The sequence below is a fragment of the Antechinus flavipes genome, chromosome 6 (assembly GCF_016432865.1).
Source record: "Antechinus flavipes isolate AdamAnt ecotype Samford, QLD, Australia chromosome 6, AdamAnt_v2, whole genome shotgun sequence".
NCBI lineage: Eukaryota > Metazoa > Chordata > Mammalia > Dasyuromorphia > Dasyuridae > Antechinus > Antechinus flavipes.
Window position 1 is genome coordinate 36,678,496 of NC_067403.1, and position 24,439 is coordinate 36,702,934.

At 35.6% G+C, this 24,439-nt stretch overlaps 1 protein-coding gene across 1 annotated transcript in view; it reads left to right on the forward strand.

The window, feature by feature from the left end:
- The first annotated feature begins 2,221 nt into the window (after positions 1 to 2,221).
- Positions 2,222 to 24,439, forward strand: part of OCIAD1 (OCIA domain containing 1) — a 37,560-nt gene continuing 15,342 nt past the window's right edge. The window contains exons 1-6 of the mRNA XM_051964134.1: positions 2,222 to 2,434; positions 4,336 to 4,401; positions 4,839 to 4,919; positions 19,232 to 19,285; positions 21,676 to 21,723; positions 22,629 to 22,764. Coding sequence (XP_051820094.1) covers positions 4,341 to 4,401; positions 4,839 to 4,919; positions 19,232 to 19,285; positions 21,676 to 21,723; positions 22,629 to 22,764 — 380 coding nt within the window. The 5' untranslated portion in view covers positions 2,222 to 2,434; positions 4,336 to 4,340. The remainder of the gene's footprint in view (positions 2,435 to 4,335; positions 4,402 to 4,838; positions 4,920 to 19,231; positions 19,286 to 21,675; positions 21,724 to 22,628; positions 22,765 to 24,439) is intronic.

Genomic DNA, 24,439 nt, shown 5'->3' on the forward strand with positions numbered 1-24,439 from the left:
TGGGTTTTACTTACGATTTGTGATTTTTTTTTTGGGGGGGGGTAACTATTTTTTTGGTGATAAAAAAGTTAAGCCTTCAGATGAAGCATGGGGAACACCTTCCCTGTCAAATGATAGTAGCTAGGCTTGAACCTAAAAATTACCTCCTCTAGACGAGCAAAATTTAGGGGAGGGGATCAGGGAGATACATTTCTTCTCTGGATATCCCCTTTCTATGGAGAGCAGAAAAAAAGCTTAAGAGCTCCAATTTCCTCCTCCCCTTCAAGAGAAATTAGTTTTTTTGAAGAAGGTTGAAAAATATTCCAGAAATCTATTTATCCTCTTGATAAGGCACATTTAGACATCCTACCTAAGCTACATGACAACACAAGGAACATATACATCTATGCAACCTACATGAGGAAATAAGGGGGGGGGGTTAAAACTAATGCAATGAAAATATCACAAATTATATTATTTTGTATATCTCTATATATATTACATTATGTGTATAATATAGACTTATTTCTTTTAATTTGAGAGAGCAATTTAAGGCCCATACTTTTGCTTCTCTAATAATTGCTTGGTTTCTATTTCTCTAATGCACATTATTAAGCACATAGTAGGTCCTCAATAAATGACCACAGAATGAATCAGCAAGTTTCATATTATAATTAAGAAATAGAAGGGACCCGGGTTTCTGTTTCTCCAAGGCACACTATTAAGCACATAGTAGGTCCTTAATGACCACAGAATGAATCAGTTTCATAATATAATTAAGAAATGGAAGGGACCCCGGTTTCTGTTTCTCCAAGGCACACTATTAATCACATAGTAGGTCTTAATGACCACAGAATGAATCAGTAAGTTTCATAATATAAGAAATAGAAGGAACCCCGGTTTCTGTTTCTCCAAGGCACACTATTAAGCACATAGTAGGTCCTTAATGATCACAGAATGAATCAGTAAGTTTCATAATATAATTAAGAAATAGAAGGGACCCCGGTTTCTGTTTCTCCAAGGCACACTATTAAGCACATAGTAGGTCCTTAATGATCACAGAATGAATCAGTAAGTTTCATAATATAATTAAGAAATAGAAGGGACCCCGGTTTCTGTTTCTCCAAGGCACACTATTAAGCACATAGTAGGTCCTTAATGATCACAGAATGAATCAGTAAGTTTCATAATATAATTAAGAAATAGAAGGGACCCCGGTTTCTGTTTCTCCAAGGCACACTATTAAGCACATAGTAGGTCCTTAATGATCACAGAATGAATCAGTAAGTTTCATAATATAATTAAGAAATAGAAGGGACCCCGGTTTCTGTTTCTCCAAGGCACACTATTGAGCACATAGTAGGTCCTTAATAAATGACCATAGAATGAATCAGCAAATTTCATAATATAATTAAGAAATAGAAGGGACCCCGGTTTCTGTTTGTCCAAGGCACTGAGCACATAGTAGGTCCTTAATAAATGACCACAGAATGAATCAGCAAGTTTCATAATATAATTAAGAAATAGAAGGGACCCCGGTTTGTTTGTCCAAGGCACGCCATTGAGCACATAGTAGGTACTCAAGAAATGCCCAGGGAAACAACCATCGAGTCTCAGCACATAATTAAGAAATAAAGGGACCTTGGGGATCCTATTGGTTGGCTCCTCATACTTACAATGGTCACTGATTCAGTCATCAGATACTGGCGGGCTCTGGCACCGCCCACTTGACCACCATACTCTGCCCCACGTGCCACTGGGGTCCGAGGGGGTGCGTGCAAAGGATGTGCTGTGGCAGGGAACCTGCTTTAGGGTGCATACGGAGCAAATGTAAAATGTACGGATAAAAACTCCCAACATGTGAATGTTTGTCTGTGTATGTGTGTGTCTAAGAAAGGCGGCACAGGGGTTCTCCCAAAGCAGAGCCCCTAGTCTTCCTCCCCGACCTTGGGAGTCCCCATGCAAAGGGCTCAGGAAAGTTCCAGAATCTTGCCCGCGGGGTTTAGGAAAAGGGTCACAAAGGGCAAAAGTTCAATTCAAACTGGGAGCTGGGAGGTGCTGACCCCGAAGCGCCGTGCGCAAGTGCAGCGAAGGGAGGCTCGGGGAAGGGAGAGAGGGAAAGGAGAAAAGGGCGGGACTAAAGGGGATACCCAATAAAAAACCGGCGAGTGTTTGCGCGTGACTACCTGAAGGAAGCAGGGATTGGCGAAAAATTCTTGAGATCATTTCCTTTTCCCTGATCTTGAAAGCATCCGGGTTATAGTCCTTCAGCTTAAACGCTGAGTGCCCACCCCGCCCCTTTCGACCAGTCTCCGGGACCTCCCTCTGGTTTCGCTCCTGCGCCGCGCGCGCCCGCCCCGCCCCCCCAAGTCGTTTCCCCCCACCTCGCCCCTCCCTTCTGGGGGGGCTGGCGTGCTCCGTTGCTGCCCCTCTCTGCTGCCGCCGCCGCCAGGAGGTGGGTGAGGGACCTTCCTGGGACCCCGGGCCCATCCGGAGAAACTGACCTCTTACTCCGCCCTCCATTCATTGGCCGGACTGTGGGGCATAGGTGGCGGCCGGGGTCCAGGAGCCCTGTGCCTGCTGTGGGTGGCGTGTGTGGGAGGATGGTCCTGGGATTGGGGAGTCGTGGGGGTCCGGGGTGGGGGCGGGGCGGAGTGACTCGCATGCTTTGTTTCCTCTCCTTGCGTCCTTCTTAGTCCCTCGTATAATTATCCCCTGTGTTTCCCTGCATTTTAGAGGACAAATGTTTCGTCTACCCCTTGGTGGGCTTAGCCCCCCCATTACTGTCTTCCTTTTGGGGGTCTAAGGAAGTGGCAGGAGCAGATGCTTCCTGAAGGGCCGCCGAGCTCCAGTCAGGCTTCACAATGCTGAGGGACCCTGGAGGTCCATCAAGGCCTTCAGCTTTTTTATTTTTATTTTCTGTGGTTTATTTCTTAAGCCTCAGATTTATGATTTTATTTCTGCAAATGAGAAAACTTCGCATGTGGGACTGCACCTGCCCTTCCACTCTAGGGCGTCCGTAGGTTATTTATCTGCGCTTTGTGTCAATTAGCAATTGGCTTGAGTTAAGAACTCCCAGCTCAGTTTTCTGTGCGTTGGCCAACTTTTAAAAAAAATAATTTTCTGAATCTAACGGGACGAAGGTTCCTTCAACATCTTCCTGTTGAAAAGCAAGGTCTTTCTGGAAGGCATAGGATATAATGATAGATTTCTATTGCATCCTTTTTTTTTTTTTGATCATTATTTTATGATCTCACCTGCTTTTTGTGTAAAGTACAGTAGATTTGGAAATTGAAGAAACTGAGTTCTTCAATTAAAAATTGGCATAAATTATAATTTTAGTTTTGGCATAATTTTAGTGGAAATCCCATTTCTCCCACAGTATTTAATATTAAAAGTGATGCTAATATTTTGTATGCAAAAACTTTTAAAAATTGAAAAGAGAGTTGTAAGGTGATCTAAACCTAATTCTGCCAGAGTGGTTTATGTTTTTCCATAGGAAAAATGGAGTCCATATTTTAGAGGTTGTGTCCCTCGGTTTATCAAATACTTGCCTACTATTTTGGATGACATCTGGGTCTCAGCTATATAATCTGTTCCATTGATCATCCGTGTTCTTTGTTAACCAGCACCAAATATTTTTGATTGTTATATTAATTTACATTACAGTTTAAGGGCTCCTTTATTTTCCCTTGTAGTCTCCCTGGGCAGGTCACTTTGCACTTCTAAGTCAGTTTTTTCATTAATGAAACGAAGAGTTAGATAACTTGAGTCTAAGATTGCTTCTTATTCAGTCCAATCCTACTCTTTGTGACACACACAACTCCCTCCCCCCCCCCCCCCCCATAACATGCTGATATTGTCTGGGGGTTTCTTGGAAAGGTATCAGATTGGTTACCTGTCTCCTGTCTTCTGGACTCTACCCACTGAACCATCTAGCTGCCTTTCAGATTGCTGCTAGGACCAATATTTCCTGAGAAGTTGGGATGAATTTGAATTTGTCATTTTCAAATCTTCTGCTTCAGAATTGACTTTGTTCTCTCCATAGCTTAATGAAAAAAAGTAAAAAAGTTATATGAAATCAACTCTAATAATGTAAACATTCTCTGATTTTGCACAATTGCAAAGGCAACAGAGATGGCAAGTATTGGTTGAAGTTGCAAGACTTCATCTTTGATGTCATTTTAAACACATAGTATTTTAATAAAGGAATAACATCATTTTATTAAACAAATTAGCTTTTTTTTTTACCCATTCTGGTAGTTTTTATGATGTCATGTAAATAAAATCAGTATCAGTATTTGCTTTTCAGTATTTGTGGTATTCTTTAATTATAATACAATTCTCTCCCAACAGGCAAGATGAATGGAAGGACCGATTTTGGGACAGAGCAGAATGCAGAAGTCTCACCACCACTCCCTAGTAAATATTTATTAAACGTTTGTAAATGCTAACTTTCTGTAGTTAACTTTTCTTTGACTTGAGTGATACTAAGATTAAGACATATTTGAAATAGAAGTTTGTTTGAAGTTGAGAATTTTTACTTGTTACAGAAGAATGAATATTGTTAAAATTTAGAGTTTTTTTTAATAAAGTAATTTTTAGTACAATATTTTATAGAGCAGTTTTCACCCTTTATCAGTTCCCTCTCTGGGTACAGACAGCATCTTCCTTCACATATCCTTTGTAATTGTTTGGGGTATTTATAATAGTCAAAATGACTGAGTTCTTAAAGTATTGCTGTTATGAAAAAATGTTCTAAATTCTTACTGATCAGAGAAATGCAAATTAAAACAGGCTTGAGATATCATTTTACACTCTTGTAGATTTTTGATTAAAATTTTTTAAAATTTTGATAGACATTGGAATGGATTACATACCAACAGAAGAAGAAAGAAAAGTCTTTGCTGAATGTAATCGAGAGAGCTTCTGGTACAGATGTAAGTCAAGTTTTTTACTACATTTTAAGTAATTATTATAGTGACTGAAAAGATCACAGTGTTATTAAAACAAGGTTTTCTTACAGTTCTTGCTGAAGGGCTAGTAAAGAGACAAATTTTGTAGCTTAATAAGCATAATAATTTCTTGATGATATTTCAGGACTTTTAGTGATTTTGGCTAATGTTATATTAACAAATATAGTAAAATTAACTCTCATTTTCTTATTAATAATCTTGTTATTAATCTTGTTATAATTTTAGAAGTCATTTTTTCATCTAATACTTAGTATTTAAAGTGATGGTGATTGTTTATGTGTAAAAATTTGGGGGGGGTAGGATGTGGGGGATTGATTTAGAGGTACAAAATGATCTAAACCTAATAGCTAGGAGACTGTTTTCTGTTTCTGTTTTTTTCTGGAATAGAGTCTTTATCCAGTTTTATCTTTTGGCTTATCTTATATATTATGCTAATATGTTGGATGGTTTCTGATCATCTTATCTATTTGTTAATCTGTACTAAATAATTTTTATCATTACTGATATATTTTACAGTTTTAAAATTCCCTTAAATTTTCTTTTTTCCAATATTTCTGTCATAAAAGTATTACATAATATATTCCTTTGATGGAATATATATTGTTAGTTGTGAAGATAACGCCAGCACATAATGAAAAGATAAACAGGATGGTTAAATGCTCAACTACATTCTTGTGGCTGCTCTAGGAAGTGCATTGGGCATTTAGAAAATGCAGAGAGATTAGTTTGGCCTGAAGTATTTAAGAAGACCTCCTTGAATAGGTGGCATTAAGTGGCCTTTACATCTGGGAAATAGACAAAAGAGAATTCACCCTAAAGTGTTATTAAGAAAGGCACAGAGACTAGAACGAATGACTGTAAATAGTGTGTGCCAGAGTTGGTGCTGAGGACCCAAATGGCAGCCAACCAGGCAACCCCTGCCCTCTGAGAGCCAATGTTCTAACAGGGAAAGACAACTTAGAGATAGTTGGAAGTGGAAGGGAGTCGGAAAAGACTGAGAATGCCATATGCAAACGAAAATGTCTAGGTAGGCCTGACTAGAACAGAGACTATGTGATGTGGGAAGAATAGGAATTCTATTGCTCTGGAAAGGTTTTGAGTGGCCCTAGCCATGCACTTTGTGCTTTTGGAGGACTAGAATAGATGGGCAATGTTCTCAGTCCTCTGTTTGCAACATTATGAAGAAGAGTGGTGGTATTATTAATAAATAGCATCTTCTCATAAGACATTCTGAAGTATTAGTGTGAAAAAGCAATTTTTAAAAGACTCAGTAAGAGGCCTAACTAAGCAATGTCATTCTGAGGAGATTTAAAGGATGAAATTGAAAGGATAAACAATGATAGAAAAGATCTGCAAAGTTGTTTTTTGTTGTTGTTGTTTTTTTAATAATAAACTTTTTATCTAGTACCTATTCCTAAACTTTTCATTATCAGCCACCCAAGATAACAGGACTGTAATAAGAGCATCTACTTGGTCTTGAAGAATTTATGTCATCTGGCTTAGATGAACTATATTCATGAGTACTGAAAAAACAGGCAGATGTAATTGCTGAGCCACTGTCAGTTATATCTGAAAAATGGGAGAGGTGATAAAAGATTGGTAAAAGGCAAATGTTCTATTTTTCAAAAAATAAATATCTTAGAACAGAATGTGCAATCTGTAAGTCATTGACCTTGACTTTAATTCCTGAGAGACCTCTAAAACATTAAGGAGAGTGTTGAATATGAAGAAATGGAAGTGGTGATTACGAAAAGCCAGAAAGGCTTTAACAAGACCTGGCCATTGCAGCCTAACCCCATTTCTGTTTTTGAAAGAATTACTAAATGAATAAGGATGAGGGGAATGCTGTGAATATAATTTTATCTACTAGATCTAGCACAGCTTCTGATAAAGTAGGCCATACTCTTTTTATAGAGAAGATGAATAGTTTCAAATAGAGAATTAGATGGACTGATTGAATGACTGTTAAAGTTTTAATGCCAGAGTGACAAGAATGCTTCAGTTGAATAGTCCCTGGATCTGTGTTGGCTCTGAGCTGTTAACCGTTTTGGTCAATGACCTGGATAATGGCATCAATAAAAGCAGAAATGACATTAGGGGCACCTAGCAGAAAGGTAGAATGTGTGACCGAACAAGTCACTTAACCTCCGGCTGCCTCAATTTCCTCAAATGTGAATGAGGATAATAATAGCATCTGCCGCCCAGGATTGCTGTATGTCTAAAGTGCTTGACATATAATGAGCATTCTGTAAATGTTAGCTATTATTACTATATTTATTGAATTTGCAGATGACACAAAGCTTAAAAAAAAAAAAGGCAATACATTACATCACATAGTCAGAATCCAATAGGATCTTGACAGACTAAAGCAATAGGCTGGATCTAATAAGACTGAAATTCAGTAGAAATTAAAAAAAAAAAATCGTCTACTTGGTTACGGGAAAATGACCCTTCCATATTATGAAATGAAGAAAAAGCATGGTCAGATAGCAATTATGAACAAGATCTTGGGCTTGGGTAGAGTACAAGCTCAGTAGGAGGCAGCCAGAAGCGCTAATGAAATATTGCATGGCATTAAGACAGCTTGAAAGTAGAGAGTCTTTTTATTTTATATTCTCCTCGTCTTCCTCTGAAGCATTGATATGGTTCTGAGCACCATATTTAAAAAAAAAAAACCATTGATCTGTTGGGGAAGAAGGGAAGATCAGGAAGTGTTCTAAGTTTGAATGATGTATGATTTGGATCAAGGAATTGATCAAGTTTAGCCTAGAGAAGATTTGTGGAGATGTTCACTTTCTTTCAAGTAGTTGAAGGATTGTGTAGAAGGGAGGTTTGATTTGTTATTTTTAGCTCCAGTATGCTTAAAATCATTTTGTGTAGAAATTGCAAAGAGACAAATTTAGATTGCACATCGGACATTAAGAGAAACTTCCTAACTGTGCTGTCCAGAAGTGGAGTAGACTTCCCTTAGAAGTGGTACAGATCCCCTTAGGAATGCCTCTTATGTATGGATTGGATTGAATAACGAATGAAATTACTTCCAAATCTCAAATCCTGTGGTTCTGTGAGAGTGGAACCACTACCACATTTTTGCTCTTAACATCTCATCCATGGCAGTGCTAATAGAGAAATTGGAGACAGTGGGGAAGAAAATGACAATAGGAAAAGTAACTGACTTATAGCAAATATACACAGAGGAAGTCCATGCTAGAGGCAGCATAATTTTGTTTGGGTATTAAAAGTTGAATTTCTGAGGAAGGGGAAGATCCTAAAGGTAGAAATAATTTTGGATTTAATTTTTATTTTAAAATAGAAATAGAAATAGGAAATTAGTAACCACCTATTTATATACCTCTTTTATGAGCTTTGTTTTTAAATTTTTTATTCACTTCAAACTTAAGCACACAAGACAACATAAAAAGAGGATTTGATAGAAAACCATGAATTTCCATTTGACACATTTACCTTTTTTTTTTTTTTTTTTTTTTGAAAATTATGTAACAAATAGTACACATCATTTTCAAAGCTACCTTGAATTGTTTTGTTTCCTTCTATGTTTGCTGTATATTTTTCCTCCTCCTCTCCCCCTCTGATCTTGGGAAGACTACCACATAGGTACAAAAATGTATTTATGTGTAAGTCTATACTGTACGTTTGTGTATCAGTTCTTTTCCTGGATGTGGACGGTATCTTCTTTCAAGGTCTTTTGTAGTAGTTTTGCGTATTTATAATTCTCAAAATGACTTAGTTCTTAGAACAGTATTGTTATTACTGTGCATAGGTAATCTGCACATTTCACTCATTATTTTGTGCCAGTCTTTCCATCTTTTTAAAAAAAATCAACCAGCTCATCATTTCTTCCATCAGTCATATCCACAGCTTTGTTTAGCCATTCCCAACTCATTTTCTTATGTGATTATTCATTTTTCCTGATGTTTTCCTCTTTCTTATTTGATATTTGAAGTAAAAGTTTTTCCAATAACTATTTTTGGGCTTTTAACCAGTTGGAATGGTGTTTATCATTTCACTGTCTTCTGAATATTAACCCAGATTTTCTCCACCATAGTAACTATGGGAAGCTGGCTTTTCTCTCCTCTCTGGCTGCTAGAGGTAGCTTTGGGATGAGGAGGATGGGGAGAAAGGGGGCGGATGATGCCTCAGGCTCCAAGTTTTCCATCTTGCTTCCTAAGCCCTTCTCTCCACTCCTGGCACCCTTCTTCCCCATCACAGACTTTAGCTTATTCCTAGACTGCAGCTGGACCCTGGGTCAGACAGAGCATGCTGCAGGTTTGCCCTGTCAGCCCTGGCCCCTGCCTAGCGCTTCCCCCAAGGCTTGTTTCTTACCTTCCCTTGAGCCAAACTCCCCCTTTCTGGCCTTTCCTCTGCCCTCCCAGTGGTCTTAAAGCTGCTGCTTTACCTGACGTTCAGGCTGTTCTGAATTCAGGGTGAGCTTGTGTTTAGTCTGCTTTTTGATTCTTGGCTGTAATCCAAGTTCCTTTGCCTTTCAGAATATCAGATTCCAGGCCTTTTGATCCTTTAAGGTGGAAGCTACTAGGTCCTCAATATTTCAATTGTTTCTTTCTGTCTGCTTGCAATCCTTTTTTCTTGGTCCAATAATTCTGAAATCTAGCTACGATATTCCTTGGAATTTTCATTTTGGGGTCTCTTTCAGGAGATGGTCAGTGAATTCTTTCAGTGACTATTTTAGCTTCTGGTTCTAGGACATCAGGGTAATTTTCCTTGATGATTTCCTAAAACATGATGTCTGGGCTCTTTTTTCCATTGTGGTTTTCAGGAACTCCAATAATCCTAAGATTGTCTCTCCTAGATCTATTTTCTAGGTCAGTTGTTTTTCCATTTTCCTATTTTTTCTTTTTCTTTTTCTTTTTTTTTTTTTTTTTGAGGGGGAGGGTGTTGTTTGACTGGTTTTTGATGTCTTAGCTTTATGAAATTTGGGGAAGCAACATGGAGAAGGAGATGGAGAGCCAGCCCTGAGCCCCTGGACCCAGGCCTCAGCCCTGGTGCTCACTAAGTGGGATCCCCCTGCAGTCCCTAAATGTGTCTGGAGGTTCACCTGCATCACTAGGGAGATTCTTTACCATGTATAGGCCAAAGACTAAAGTGATGTTTTGTTACCTATGTAGAGGTGAGCAGATGAAAAAGTACCTATTAAGCATTCAGTGCCAAACCCTTTGCTAAATCTTAGTCTCTTGGTTGGGGATCTCCTCCTCCTGTGCAGATGGGCACTTTCCCTGGGGCACTGAGAGGGATTTGCTGATGTGGCCTTGTGGGTCTTGGGGGGGAGGGAGTGAGCAGAGGAAGGTAATCAGCAAGGTCACACTGGAGGGCATTAGGGAACAGGAAAGCTTTTGTGAGCATCTTTCATTGCATCCATCTATTCATCATATTAAAATCAACTGAAAGATATAGAGACTGTGATAGCCTACTGTGTTACTTGGAAGGACAAACCACCTCTTCCTAAGGATGTTCCTCTAACAAGGTCTTCCCTATACATAATGCCAAAACTAAACAGCATTCCTCCAGAGATACAAAAGTATAAAATGGGGATATTTGGAGAGAACCCTCTTCAAAGGGACTCACTACTATCACAGAGCAAGTGCATGGACATACATCCAAATTCATTAAAAATTCCAGATAGATATAGATATATAGGTAAGTTTCATTTGCATCTTGTCACAGATGGCATGAAGCTGATTGTATCAAATGTTAACAGCATTGTATGACCTCCTAAGTGAGATCTATAATCACTCTAAAGGGTGGGTTCTTAAATTTTTTTTTTTTTTTGGTCATAGTTTTCATTTGACAATCTTTGAAACTTACAGACACATCAAAATAATGTTTTTAAAAGCATAAAATAAAACACATAGGATTGCAAAGGAAATCTTTTATGTTGAAATACCATCATCAAAATATTTTAAAAGAACTAAAACAGATTCACAGACCCAAGTAAAGAACACCTGCTCTAAAAGTTTACCGTAATTATCCGTACAGAAAAAGCCAAATGGATAAAGAATACTTGATCTCAGTGTGCAGCTGGGTGGATGTTCTGTGGTGTTTGTGTACAGTCAGACCCTTCCCTTCCCTCCCTCTGCTCCCTCCACCCTGACCTTGGTCATCAAAGGATACCCCCATCAGAGGCTACTTAAACTCTTATGAGGAGTCTGACTAAGACAGATGTCCACTCCATTCCTTCTTTTGAGGTAGAGGACCATTGGGTTTAGCTAACTCATTGCCCTGTCACCATTTGCAAAGATTTCTCTGGCCCATTACCCTGCCTGTCAAGCACTGTTGTTATCTTACGTACTTAAATAATCTGAAGTCCTCTAAGCCTTGCCGTTAGTCCCCTGATGACCTCCAATTTCTGTATCTTCTGACTCCTTTTTATTCTTTATATTCATTGTTTCTTATGGAAAGAATAATATTCATGTACCATAGTTTCTTTAGCTATTGCCCAGCATATGGGACTTAAAAAAAATTGGTCCATTGAAGTATATACCTAGCACTAAAATCTCTGGATATTTTTTTGTCATTTTTTTCTTACAATCACAAATTGTTTTCTTGAATGGTTCGATCAGTTCATAACTATACCAATAGTCTTTAAAATGCCCCATTTTCCATGACCCCTTCAGTACTGACTGTTCTCATCTTTTGCCATTTTTGCCAATTTGTTGATTACGAAGTAAAACCTCAAATGCATTTTGATTTACATTTCTCCTATTAGCACTTTCAAGCATTTTTTCAAATAATTGCTACTTTATTTTTTTATTATTGTGTACAGTGTATTTTTTAAATTATAGCTTTTTATTTATAAGTTATATGCATGCGTAATTTTACACCATTGACAATTGCCAAACCTTTTGTTCCAATTTTTCCCCTCTTTCCCCCCACCCCCTCCCTTAGATGGCAGGTTGACCAATACATGTTAAATATGTTAAAGTATAAATTAAATACAATATAAGTATACATGTCCAAACAGTTATTTTGCTGTACAAAAAGAATCAGACTTTGAAATAGTGTACAATTAGCCTCTGAAGGAAGTCAAAAATGCAGGCGAATAAAAATATAGGGATTGGGAGTTCTATGTAGTGGTTCATAGTTATCTCCCAGAGTTCTTTCGCTGGGTGTAGCTGGTTCAATTCATTACTGCTCTATTGGAACTGATTTGGTTCATCTCATTGCTGAAGATGGACAGTGTAATTGGTACTTTAAAAAAAAAAAGATTTACTAGCAATTTTCTTTTGAGAATTGTTTAATCTTGTTTTCTGACCCTTTATCTTTTGGGGAGAATGTTAAATATTTGTGTTTTGTTTGTATCTTGACTAACATCTTTATCTGTGATACTTGGTGCCCATTTCTTTTCTTATGCTAATTGGAATTCTTTTGTGTATACAAAACATCTTCAGTGTGTCCTGTAAATTAAGTTTTCCATAGTTTGTTTTTTGGGATGTGGGTGTGAGAGAGAGAGAGAGATCACCTTTTTTACTTGTTTTGTTATTCTTTATCTATAATCATAGAAAGCATTTGATCTGGTTTTCTTTGACTTTTTTTCCTAGATGTGCTCTTTAATATTCGAGCCAATGTCAATTTTGAATTTGTAATGTATGGTGTAAGGTCTTGTTCTAATCCTAATTTCTGCCAAATTGCTTTCCAGTTTTCCCAGGAAGTCTTGTGAAATAGAAATACCTTCTACAGGTAATTTACATTCTTGGGATTCCTTGAACACTGGGTCACTTAGGTTTCATTGTTTCTGAGACTTCCTATCGGATCCATTCTAATAATATACTTTTTTTTTTTTTAAACCAATACCAAGTATTTTGATTATTAGTACTTTATAGTATAATTTGAGCTGGACGTGCTATTTATTCTCTGTTCATTTTTGTGAATTTTTTTATTATTATTTTTCTTGAAGCTTCCTCCTAATAAAATTTGTTGTTTTGACTAGCTTGATAAAGCATTCTTTTGATAATTAGGGATAGCATTGAATCTGTAATCTAATTTAGATATTATGTTTTATTATACTGATATGGCCCAAACTCGAGCACTGAATTTTCTTTTAGTTATTTATCATCTTTTATTTCTTCGGAGAATAATTTATAATTCTGTCTGTACTGGTCTTGATAGTGTTTTGATGGGTTGACTTATAGATATTTATGCTATTTATTTTGAATGCAAATTTCCTTTTCACTCTTTCCTCTTGTATTTTGTTACTATTATATAGAAATGTTCTTGCTTTTTGTGGATTTATTTTGTATACTATTATATTGCTGAAACCACTGGAGTCTCCATTAGTTTCTTCACTGATTCTCTTGGATTTTGTATATAATTTGTCATGTTGGCAAATAACTATTTTAGCATCATTTCTGCCCATCTTGCCTGTCTCTTTTTGCTATTGGTAGCTTATTTCTTAAATTCTGTCATATAGTAAAAGCTAAGAAGGTAGAACTTTGCTTTATTACTGTAGTTGTTGGAATTGCTTCTAGTATTTTTCCCATTTCATTTCAGTCTTAGATATTCAGTTCAGATAAGAAACAACAGGGTTTCTTAAATGTTTTTCACCGTTTCATCCAAGAAATTTTTACAGGGTAGATAGGTATGTAAAGTAGTTAAACAATTCAAACATTTACTGATAATAAATCACAATTTTGCAATCTCCACATTCAGTTATGAGACTCTGTATGAGATCGTGACTTATAGTGTAAGGGACTGGATCGTTTTTTAAAAATCCTTTTATGAAAAGGCCCATTTCAAAAATATCAGTATCATGGAACCAAATCTCACATTTGAAATTGTGGATCAACCAAAGGGTAATGGAGGGTGACCTGAGAAGGCTCCATCACTTTACAAACAAAGACTATTGAGAAGGGCCTCTCTGCTTGTCCAGTCCTCTCAGCCACGACTTGGTCTAGCCATTCTGCTCTACACAGGCGCTGATCTTTTAAACTCCTTTTCTTCGGGCCCTAGAATACCCTGGCTCACCCTCCCCAAACTAAGTGTCTTCATTTTGTATTTTGTGTGCTATAAGGGTATGTTTGTGTACATACATGTGTATGTACATATATACCCACACTGGGTCATCCTTGAGAAGATCTGTAGGGCAAGGCTTCCCCCCATTGTCTTTATATTTCCAGTGCTACTAGTTAAGTGCTTAGTGAATGCTTGATCCATAACATAACTTGTACATTTAATGGTGAGAGAACCTTTTATGTGTATTGAGTAGGGACTCCTGGTTTCATACTGACTTACACATAGCAAGTAGCAGAATCTTCAAATGAGGTTGAAGACCATTTGTGTATATTCATAGAGGTAGGAGTGTGTTGATAGCTACACAGGCTTCTTTGTGATTTGGAATAGTGCCAGATTTGTGATTTCACCTGTATGGGGAACTGCAAAAACTACCTCAAAGATTGTGGTAGTGCTTTGCAGCTTGAATTCTCCAGCATTGCCTAGGGGCCCTGAAGTTCTGTGACTTGCTGTTGGAATCTGGCTCAGAGGTGGGAATTACACCCTGGGCCTCTTGTCTGTGTATCCCAGGCCTCTTGATCTGTCTAATGCTTGTAAGCTCCTTTCTAATTCTAAATCTGATCATACACACACACACACTCACACACGGTGTATTTATTCATTTTCAAATGTACTTCTGGGGGAATGATATTTTTAATAAGTAAAATGATGGGGATTTTGTTTTTTCGAGAATGAATAGCATAGAACTACTTAAATATGAAAAACCAACAAGTATAAGAGGTTATTAATACATTGTAAAATCTTCCCCAAGCTGAAAATCTGTAAGGAACTGAGGCTGTTGTGTGAAAAAGACAGATAGGCTATCTTAAAGTCATTTGGGGTTATCTTGTGGAAGAGTTATTAGATGTATTCTGCTTGGCCCCAAGCCAAGTGGGGCCTTGGGAGTTACTGGGAGTTACTGCTCAGTCTGGGGGGAAACTGTCCCCAACCACAGTGAGTGTCTCAGAAGTAATGCACTCAGCCATGATTTCAGAGATCAGTAATGAAGCATGTTGCTGCCATTAGCTGTGATAGATTTGGTGCAGAATGAGACATGGCTAATACAGGAATTTGATTAACTGTGTATATGTTACAAGAGTTTTCTTTCTTTTTTTTTTTTTTTTCATTTTTTATTCATAGGGATTGGGGTAGAAGAAAAAGACTCAATTTTTCATCATTAAAAAAAATTTAAGATAGTATGTTTCTTGTCATTAAAAGTCTTAAAGTAGTAATCGGATCACCATTTTGGGGGGTGTTGAAGATAGACCTGTTCAATTAAGTTCTGTCATTTCAGACTATTTCTTAGAAATGCATTGGACTCCTACAGATCCCCTGAATTTTCTGTATGTCTGATGCTCAAAAAAGTTATTCTTAAAAAAAAAAATTTATAGCGTAATGCTTTGTTGATTCATTATTTATTCCAAGATTAATTACAAACATTTCAAATTTTAAAGTGTGAGTAGCAGAACAGTTCTGAAAGTTGCATTGAGAAAAATTTAACAAGTGAAATTAAATCTATTAAATCACTTTGTTTTTTAAGGAAAACATGTGCCACTAATATACATCTATATCTGGGCATGGTAGGTATTGCCAGACTCACCTAGAAATCCTTAAAACACATTTATTCTTAATTTTATTGACTCTGGTATTCTTTATTTGAATATATAACATAAATCCATGCTATTCCCATGTGGAAGAATGAAGTATATCAGTAAAAACATGATGTATTGTACTAGAATCCTAAATATAAAAAAAGAATTCTAGGTATAATTAAAATATTTCAAACTGTTGTTTACAATTTTTTAATATATTAGGTTTTTACAACTCCATTTTTTTATTGTAATCAAATTCAGAGTAAACAAAAGTAATAAATAAAGATAATATTAAAAATCTTGAGTCAAATCTTTGTCTTTATCGGTTGGAAAGAAAATTTAATTGATATTTCTGATGACTTTAATTAAGTGTAATTGCTGGTTGAATTAATAATTTGTTATTTATAATATATATATTTTTTTGGCAGATTTTTTGGTGAAAACACATTATTAAAATTAAAGTCATTGTTGAACTATAATTTGTATCAAATTGCTAGCAGTAGAGAGGGAGAGAATATGAAATTCAAAATGAGAAGATAAAGGTAAATAAATAATAAAATTTAGAAATTAAAAAAATGTTTTAAAAAAAGGATATTTTGACCAGAATAATTTCTTGCCACAGTGCTTTTTTTTCTTCAGGTACAGGTAAATGTCTCCAAGATAATTTTTTTTATTTGATTTATTCCTTATCCAACTAGTCTTCCATATTAAGTAATAATGTGTTGGAGGTGATACAGAATGAGGGAATTGGTCTAGCAGTATGGCTTTTACTTGATTGAAACTGAAGACCTAACCAAAATATCATTATTATTACCCTTTTTTTCAAATACTATATAGTTATTTAACACGCCACAAAAGATAAGGAAAAAAGTCAATTAAGTGCAATCTCTCATATTAGTTGTCTGCTATACTTACATATGTTATATCATGAATTTATTATTCATCAAGGTATTTTTTTTAATGTTAATGATTAACTTTTGGTTTGATAACATCAGAAGTCTTAAAAGTTATTTAAAAGTATTAATTTTTCATTTGATGATTATCAACAATTTTAAGTGTCATAAGTTTTATTTATGATAATTCCATATCTTACCATGAAACTGTTCAAAAAAGTTATTCTTAAAAGAAAGACTTTTAATCTTAACAATATACAAGTAAATTTTGTTTTCAGTTTGCTTTAATTTATTAATCCTATTAATTAGTGTTCCTAGGAAATAGCATCCAGTAAAGTAATATATAAAATAGATTGATTATTATATACATGCCCACATACAGATAGCATTTACATATGTTTTGTTGTTTGGATCAGAGATTTCATTGATGTTAAAAATTTTTGAAGAAACAGTTTCTACACATGGAGATCAGCATGCCTTCTTTAAAGGTCCTTTAACTTGTCAGTGCCGAGTGCCAGGTTTGTAATTTGAAGAAGAGTTGCTGATTATTATTAATGTGCATAATTAAGCAAAAGAAGGGGCCGTGTTATCTATGGCTAAAATTGTATGTCTCATTCTTTTTCTTTAATCTGTCATTATTATCAGAAGATGGCATGATTCATAATCTCTGGAATCATGGTTAGTCATGATTTGATTAACTTTGATTAAAGTTCATAGGATAGAAAAAGAAATTTCATTTAAAATCACTGTAGACAATTTAATCTATTTGGGAGTCTGCCTGCCAAGTTAAATACAGGAACTATGTGAACACAATTACAAAATGTTCTTTTCACAAATAAAATCAGATCTAAGTAATTGGAAAAAAGTTAATTGCTCATGGGTAGGTCAAGTTAACATAATTAAAAATGACATTTCTACCTAAATTAATTTGCTACTTCAGTACCAGTTCAGATTATCAAAAATTGTTTTATAGAATTAGAAAAAATAATAACAAAATTCATCTGAAAGAAAAGGTCAAAGAATATCAAGAGAATTTATTCGGGGGAAACATACAAAGGAATGTAGCCTTGCTGTTCCAGATATAAAATTATATTATAAAAAATTAATCATCAAAACTAATATGGTACTTGTTGGAATCTTTACAGGTACTGTAAATAGATGGATCAGTAGACTCAGATACATAAGACACAGTAGCAAATGTCTACAGTAATCTACAGTTTGATAAACCTCCCAAACTCAAGCTTTTGGGATAAGAACTAATTATTTGACAAAAACTGTTAGGAAAACTGGATAATAGTGTGATTGAAACAAGATAGAGACCAATATCTCTTACAATATACCAAGATAGGGTCAATATGGGTATGTAGACGTAAATGTTGATGCCATAAGCAAGTTAGCATAGCAAGAAATAGTTTACCTATCATATCTATGGGAAAGGGGAAAATTTATGGTCAAATAAGAGTTAGAGAACATTATGAAATGCAAAATGGATAATTTTGATTATGTTAAAAAATTTTGCACAAACAAAACTAATGCAAGACTAAAAGCAAAGCAGAAAAAGAAGGTAAATAATTTTAAAAGAAGGAAAGCAGGAAGCTGGAAAACGATTTTTATAGCCACTGTTTCTGATAAAGGCCTTATTTCTCAAAGGACTGAGTCAAATTTATTAAAATAGAAGTCATTTACCAATTGATACATTTACCAAAGGATATGAGCAGGCAGCTTTCAGGTAAAAAAAAAAAATTGAAGCTATATAGTCATATGAAGAAATGCTCTAAATCACTTTTAGAGAAATGCAAATTAAGAGAACTATAAGGTACCATCTCACATCTCTCAGATAGGCTAAGATGACAGAAAAGGAAAATGATAAATGTTGGAGGTGGTATGAGAAAATTGGAACACCATTGCTTTGTTGGTGGAATTGTGAATTGATCCAATCATTCCAGAGAGCAATATGGAAGTATGCCCAAAAGGCTATAAAACTGCGTACCCTTTGATCCAGCAGTGTCTGTATCCCAAAAGGGAAAAGGCCTCAGGTGTACAAAAAGATTTATAGCACCTCTTTTTGTGGGGGTGAAGAACTGGAACCTGAGGGGATGCCCATCAGTTGGGAATGGCCGAACAAGTTGTGGTCTATGAATCTAATTCAATGCCAAAAGAAGTGAACAAGCAGATTTCAGAAAAGCCTGGAAAGTCTCACATGAACTGAGTGAAGTAAGCAGAACCAGAATACTGTACATAACATTTATGATGGTCAACTCTGATAGATTTGGCTCTCCTCAGCAACGCAATGATCCAAAACAGTTCCAAAAGACTCATGATGGGAAATCGTGTCCACATACAAAGAAAGAACAATGGAGTCCGATTGCAGATTGCAGCATACTAGCTTCACTTTTTTATTTTTTTCTGTGTCTTGGCTTTTTCCTTTGTTCTGGTTCTTCTTTAATACCATGACTAATGTGGAAATATATTTATCATGATTGTACGTGTATATCCTATAGAACTCAAAGTCTTTAAAATGAATGTTGGAAACTATCTTTACATGTAATTGTAAAAAAAAAAAAAAAGGTACTATTAAGTGGGGAGGAGAGTTTGTAAAGTCTTTAAAAGTTTTTTGTCTTCATTGTGTTAATGAATTCTAATTCTGCCATTTTATACATGAAAAAGGTTTAAAAGTTAATCATTTAAACTCTTTAAAACTAATCTTTCTAAGATTAAAAATCTTTGCAACTTCTTTTGTTTTGATGAATTATTCTTTCCTCCCCTACAGCTGTTCCCTTTTCTGCAACTAGTGTGTTGGTTACTCAGGGATTAATTACTAAAGGTAAATATTGAACATTTGAACTTTTTCTTAATTTAAAAAAAAAATTTGGATACCTATTTATTTTTGCATTATTCACTTGTGCGCAAACCTTCCTCTCTTTTCCCATTCCTTTATTAGATTGAACATATACAGTGGGCATATCTGATAATACAATTTTGACTTATTTTTACTAAAATTAATGTGAGCAAGTCAATACGATGAATTTTAATTTTTAATGTATATTTTTTGCCTTTATTTTTAATATAATTTGCCTTTTTTTTTAACATCTATTTGCAAACACTTTTTCTGTAATACTCTTAATTTTAGCACTGCAAAATTGGCAGCATTTTTATTGATTCTCTTAAAATAAGTTAGCTAAGTAGCACAGTGGATAAAGCTTTGGGCCTGGAATCAGGAAGGTCGATTCATACATGGCCTTCGGCCTGGATTTCCTCAGCTTCAAATTTAGGGTAATAACAGCATCCTTTTGGCTGCTTCATGGGGTATTGTGAAGATCATAAGACTGCGTGTTTGTAAAAGCCCTGAGCCCAGGGCTCAGCACGGCGAGAGCATGGAAGTGCCTACCTGTGCTCTTCCCCAGCTCTCGCTGAATGGACCTATCTATTACCCTGTTATGGCTATGTAATGCTGGGCAGGCCTGAAGTCAGGTTCCCTGACTCCTGAGGCTGCTATTAGGATTCTGAAGTGGGCCACGCATTGGAGGAGGTTTCTCGGGCTCTTTACAGTTTGGTTCCATCATCCCTACACGTTGTATTCCAGCAAAAATGGGCCCCTCTGAATCCTGTGCCTGGTCTTTGCATCACCTGTTACTCCTGGCTGAAATGCAGTCCTTTTCCACCCCTGCCGACTTAAGTGCTACTACCGATATACAATTTTTCTTTATCCCAGTTGCTAGTGCCCTTGCTCCTTAATTAAACTTTTTTAATTTTGTATTTATTCTGTGTGTACTTAGTTGTATACATAATTCACTCCAGTAAATAATAAGCTCCTTGAGAGGAAGATTTATATTTTCAGGGACTGGCACAGTCTCTAGCCTATAAGGGCTTATTGAAGTGCTTGTTGAAATAGTTATTGCTTGAAAAGAAGGTAAAAAACATTTAAAAGTCCTCTCTGTTCAAGGTTATCTTCTCTTCCACTAAATACAAATTCATTTGGGTTATTAAGCTCCTTCCTCAAAATGCAGACTACTAATGGGAGAGAAGAAAAGTTACTTAGAAGAGAGTGGATTGAGAAGCTCTGGGCCAGGACCTGCTACTACTAGCTGTTTGACCCAAGAAGAGTCTGGATGGGCCCCTGGGGGTAAAATAGTGGGGAGCGCCTCCACCTGGGTACTTCTGCCTAGACAGAGTTTTTTGACTCCTTAGTTGTTAGTGGAGTCCCACTATTCCCATTATTTTTTTGTGTACGTGTTGTATGTTCTCAGAACAGTAAGGTGGCAGCTTTTCCTTTTTCTTGATATCTATGTTGCCTAGCAACTATAGACTGGCTTATATAGTACTAAATAAATGTTTGTTGGGTTAGTGCCAGGACTAGAGCTAGAACTTGGTGCTTCTGCTTTAAGGAGCTCTCCCATAAGCATCGTGATGGTCAGTAACAGTTGTAGTCAGAGTACATCTAGTCAGGGTTAGGAGGCGGAGGAAGCAGGTCTTGTTTGATGGCATTGATTGAGCTAGAATCTCTGAAGGAGTATTTAGAAGTGCTAGAAAGTAGGAAGAGACTGATCATGTCTGCTGGCATAAAGAGAGTGTTGGGTTAGAGTTGGAATAGAAAGGAGGAGGAGGAATGGATTTTCAGGAAGCCATCAAGAGCCTGTAGGTGCACTGAAAAGCAGGAGTTGTGGTCCCAGTGCTGATCTCCTTTTAATGACCAGTTTAGAACTAGGTTTTTAAAATCTGTTGAGGGACATGAATACCTTTTACAAGTCTGATCTGATCAAATTTTTATCAGTGCCTGCTTTTCAGGGAGCTTTTATTTATACTGTTCAAAACAATTTCTTTCTACCAACATATATGTTATACATTTTGTTTTATTTTTCTGTCTTCTAACTGTTAAACTTGCATCTTCATTATTTTCTGGAACCTCCTTAAAGTCAAATTTCCTATTGTTTTAGTCTTTACTATGTTGTCAAGTTTTTTTGCTGCCGCTTAACATTCTCAGACCTGAAGCCATTTGATCCATCTAAAGAGTTCTTTTTCAGTTTTGATATACTTTTGTACTTTTTTATAATTAAGTTTTCTTATATAATACATTCTGTATAATCCATATTTACATTCTTATAGTTATAGTAAAAATCTTTTAAAGATCATATAATTTATATATATTTCATTCCTTCCTCTCCTCTAAAAATGGATGTTATATTTACTGAGAAGTTATTCTTTTTTTATTTTTAGGAATTCTTTCCAGTCATCCCAAATATGGTTCTATCCCTAAAATTGCATGTAAGTATAAAATATTTATTAATATTAGTTGTATTCAAGTCTTTCTAAGAACATGCAATATTTTTTTCTCAGTAAAATTTTAAACATTATCAAATTGGTGGTTGTTTTAATCCATATAATATTCTTTTCATGAAATGTTCTCCTGTGAGAAAATTTATTATTTACATAGTTTGAATTAAAACTATCAATTAGCACCAAGTCTTAAAATTTAATAAAAACCCCCAACATATTCATAGTGTAATATATTGTTCTTTGGTAACTAACTAATCATAAGAATTACTTTAACTATACTTGAAGAAAGACTCAAGTATTTATAGATATACTAAGTGATTTTATAGTAATAAACATTTGGAAGGAATATACATATTTTGCTTTCATGTAGTACTTTACAATTTTGTTTTTCTTAAACTTCTTTTACATATATTTTCTTACTGATTCTCACATAGCTTATCTTACTGATTGAGGTAGTCAGGTTTGGTATCATAAAAAATAAAGTGAGATGGATAACTTCTCCAAAATCACATAGCTGACAAATGGTAGAACTAAAACCAACTCATTTCAGTTCTCTTTCCACTGTTTCTTGTTTCCTAGAACTTTTCATAAAATTGGTGTTGATTGATTTCACTTTAATGAAGTTCATTTTTTATTAATTTTAAGGAACTTTAAAAAAAATCTCTTGTCATTTTATTTGATCATATCTTAGAGTTTACAAATGCATACCAAGCTTATGCGTTGTAGCAATGACTGCAGAATTATTTCTTAAAACTTGTTATTCTTTGAACTAAAGACATAATTAGAACTACAGTCTATTTTAAAATCTGTATTATTATTAGTTTTGGTTTTTTTTTAAAAAAGTTTTGGCTGACAGGAACATTATGACTCAAATTTGTTTCTTTATAATTAAGTTGCTTGCATAATGGGATATTTTGCTGGAAAAATTTCCTATGTGAAAACTTGCCAAGAGAAGTTTAAACGACTTGAAAATTCTCCTCTTGGAGAAGCCCTGCGAATGGGACCAGGACGTCGATTTGCATCACCTGGGTAAGGAAGATTCTGATTCTTTTGAATAACTTATTTAAAATGTTAAATTCCTGTCATAAAAGTTGTAGGAAGTCAGCTACGTGCTGCCATTATTTCAAGGGCATGACAGCTTTGCCTAGGACTGCGTTGGCAACTTTCCACGTGCTGCAAGCTGACCCTAATTTTGTATAAGATGGAACATGATTTAGTTACCCTCCTTTTAAAATATTGAGAAGCATTCTACAAGGATTGCATGTCCCAGAATATAATCTTTTATCTGTATGTAAGTTGCCAAACTCATTTAGTTCTTTCATTGCGCACTTCTTATTGCTTTAAATTCAACGAAATTTGTCTCTAATGAGAATTTTAATTTCTCCCCTATTAAGAGTTAAAAACAAAAAGAAAAAAACAACCTAAAACTGAGACTATTTGATCCAATAGAGCAAGGATCCCTTCTGTTTACTTATGCCCAAAAGGCAATTGTTTCAGTCCTTTTATTATATTTTAAATAAGCTTTTATAGGTATTTTCTTTAATTTAGATCATCATAGTTATGCCAAATATCCCTTTCCTTCTCCCTCCCAAAGAACCATCCCATATAACAAATAGCATTTTTAGAGAGGGAAAAAAAATCAGGACAGCTGATCAGTATGTTGAAAAAGTCTGAAAACATGCACAATATATAACACTGGTGGAAAGGTGTGGAGAAACAGAGTTTGGAAGTTTTCATGTCTCTTCACTTGAGTTCTGCCTCACCTTTATAATTTTGTTAAATTCCCTTTTGGTTTTTTTAGTGTGTGATGGTTATCCCTTTACATTGCTGTGGTTTCGGTGTATATCGTTTTCTGGATTCTGCGTAGTTCACTTTGCATCAGTTCATGAATATCTTAGACGTACTTTTTTGCTTATACCACATTTCTCATTTTTTACAGATCCATATTTCCATTACATTTATGTAGCGCAGTTCTCCCGTTTTCCATTTGGGGGGCACCAACTTGCTTTCTAATTCTTAGCAATCACAAAAACACTGTTAACAAATATTTTGGAGTAAATTGAGGCTCCTTATCAATGGATTCCCTGAAGGGTAAGCCCAGTAATGGCATCTCTAGCTCAAGGGATATAGATGTTTTAGTCAATTTGTATAATTGGAAGTTGCTTACCAAATTGGTTGTACTGTTTCACGGCTCTTCTAGCCACTGAGCAGACTTTTTTTTTTTTTTATTATAGCTTTTTATTTACAAGGTATATGCATGGGTAATTTTTCAGCATTGACCTTTGCAAAACCCTCTTTTTCAACTTTTCCCCTTCTTCCCCCCATCCCTTCCCCTAGATGGCAGGCAGACTCATACATGTTAAATATGTTAAAGTATATGTTAAATACAATATGTGTATACATATCCATACAATTATTTTAGCAAACATTTTTTAAGAACCTATTATATACCAGGTACTGTGGGATAAAAAAAAAATGGCAAAAGGGGGCGACAAGGTGCTCAGAGTCCACCTGCAGAGACAATACACAAATGGAACATTTACATAGCAAGTTATGAATAGACAAATAAGAAATAATTAACATAGAGAAGGCACTGGAATTAAGAGGGGTGACGAAGGCTTCCAGTAAAGGTGGAATTTTAGTTGGGACTCAAAAGGAAGCCAGAGAGGAAGTGCATCCCACACCTGGGGATAGCCAAGTGGTG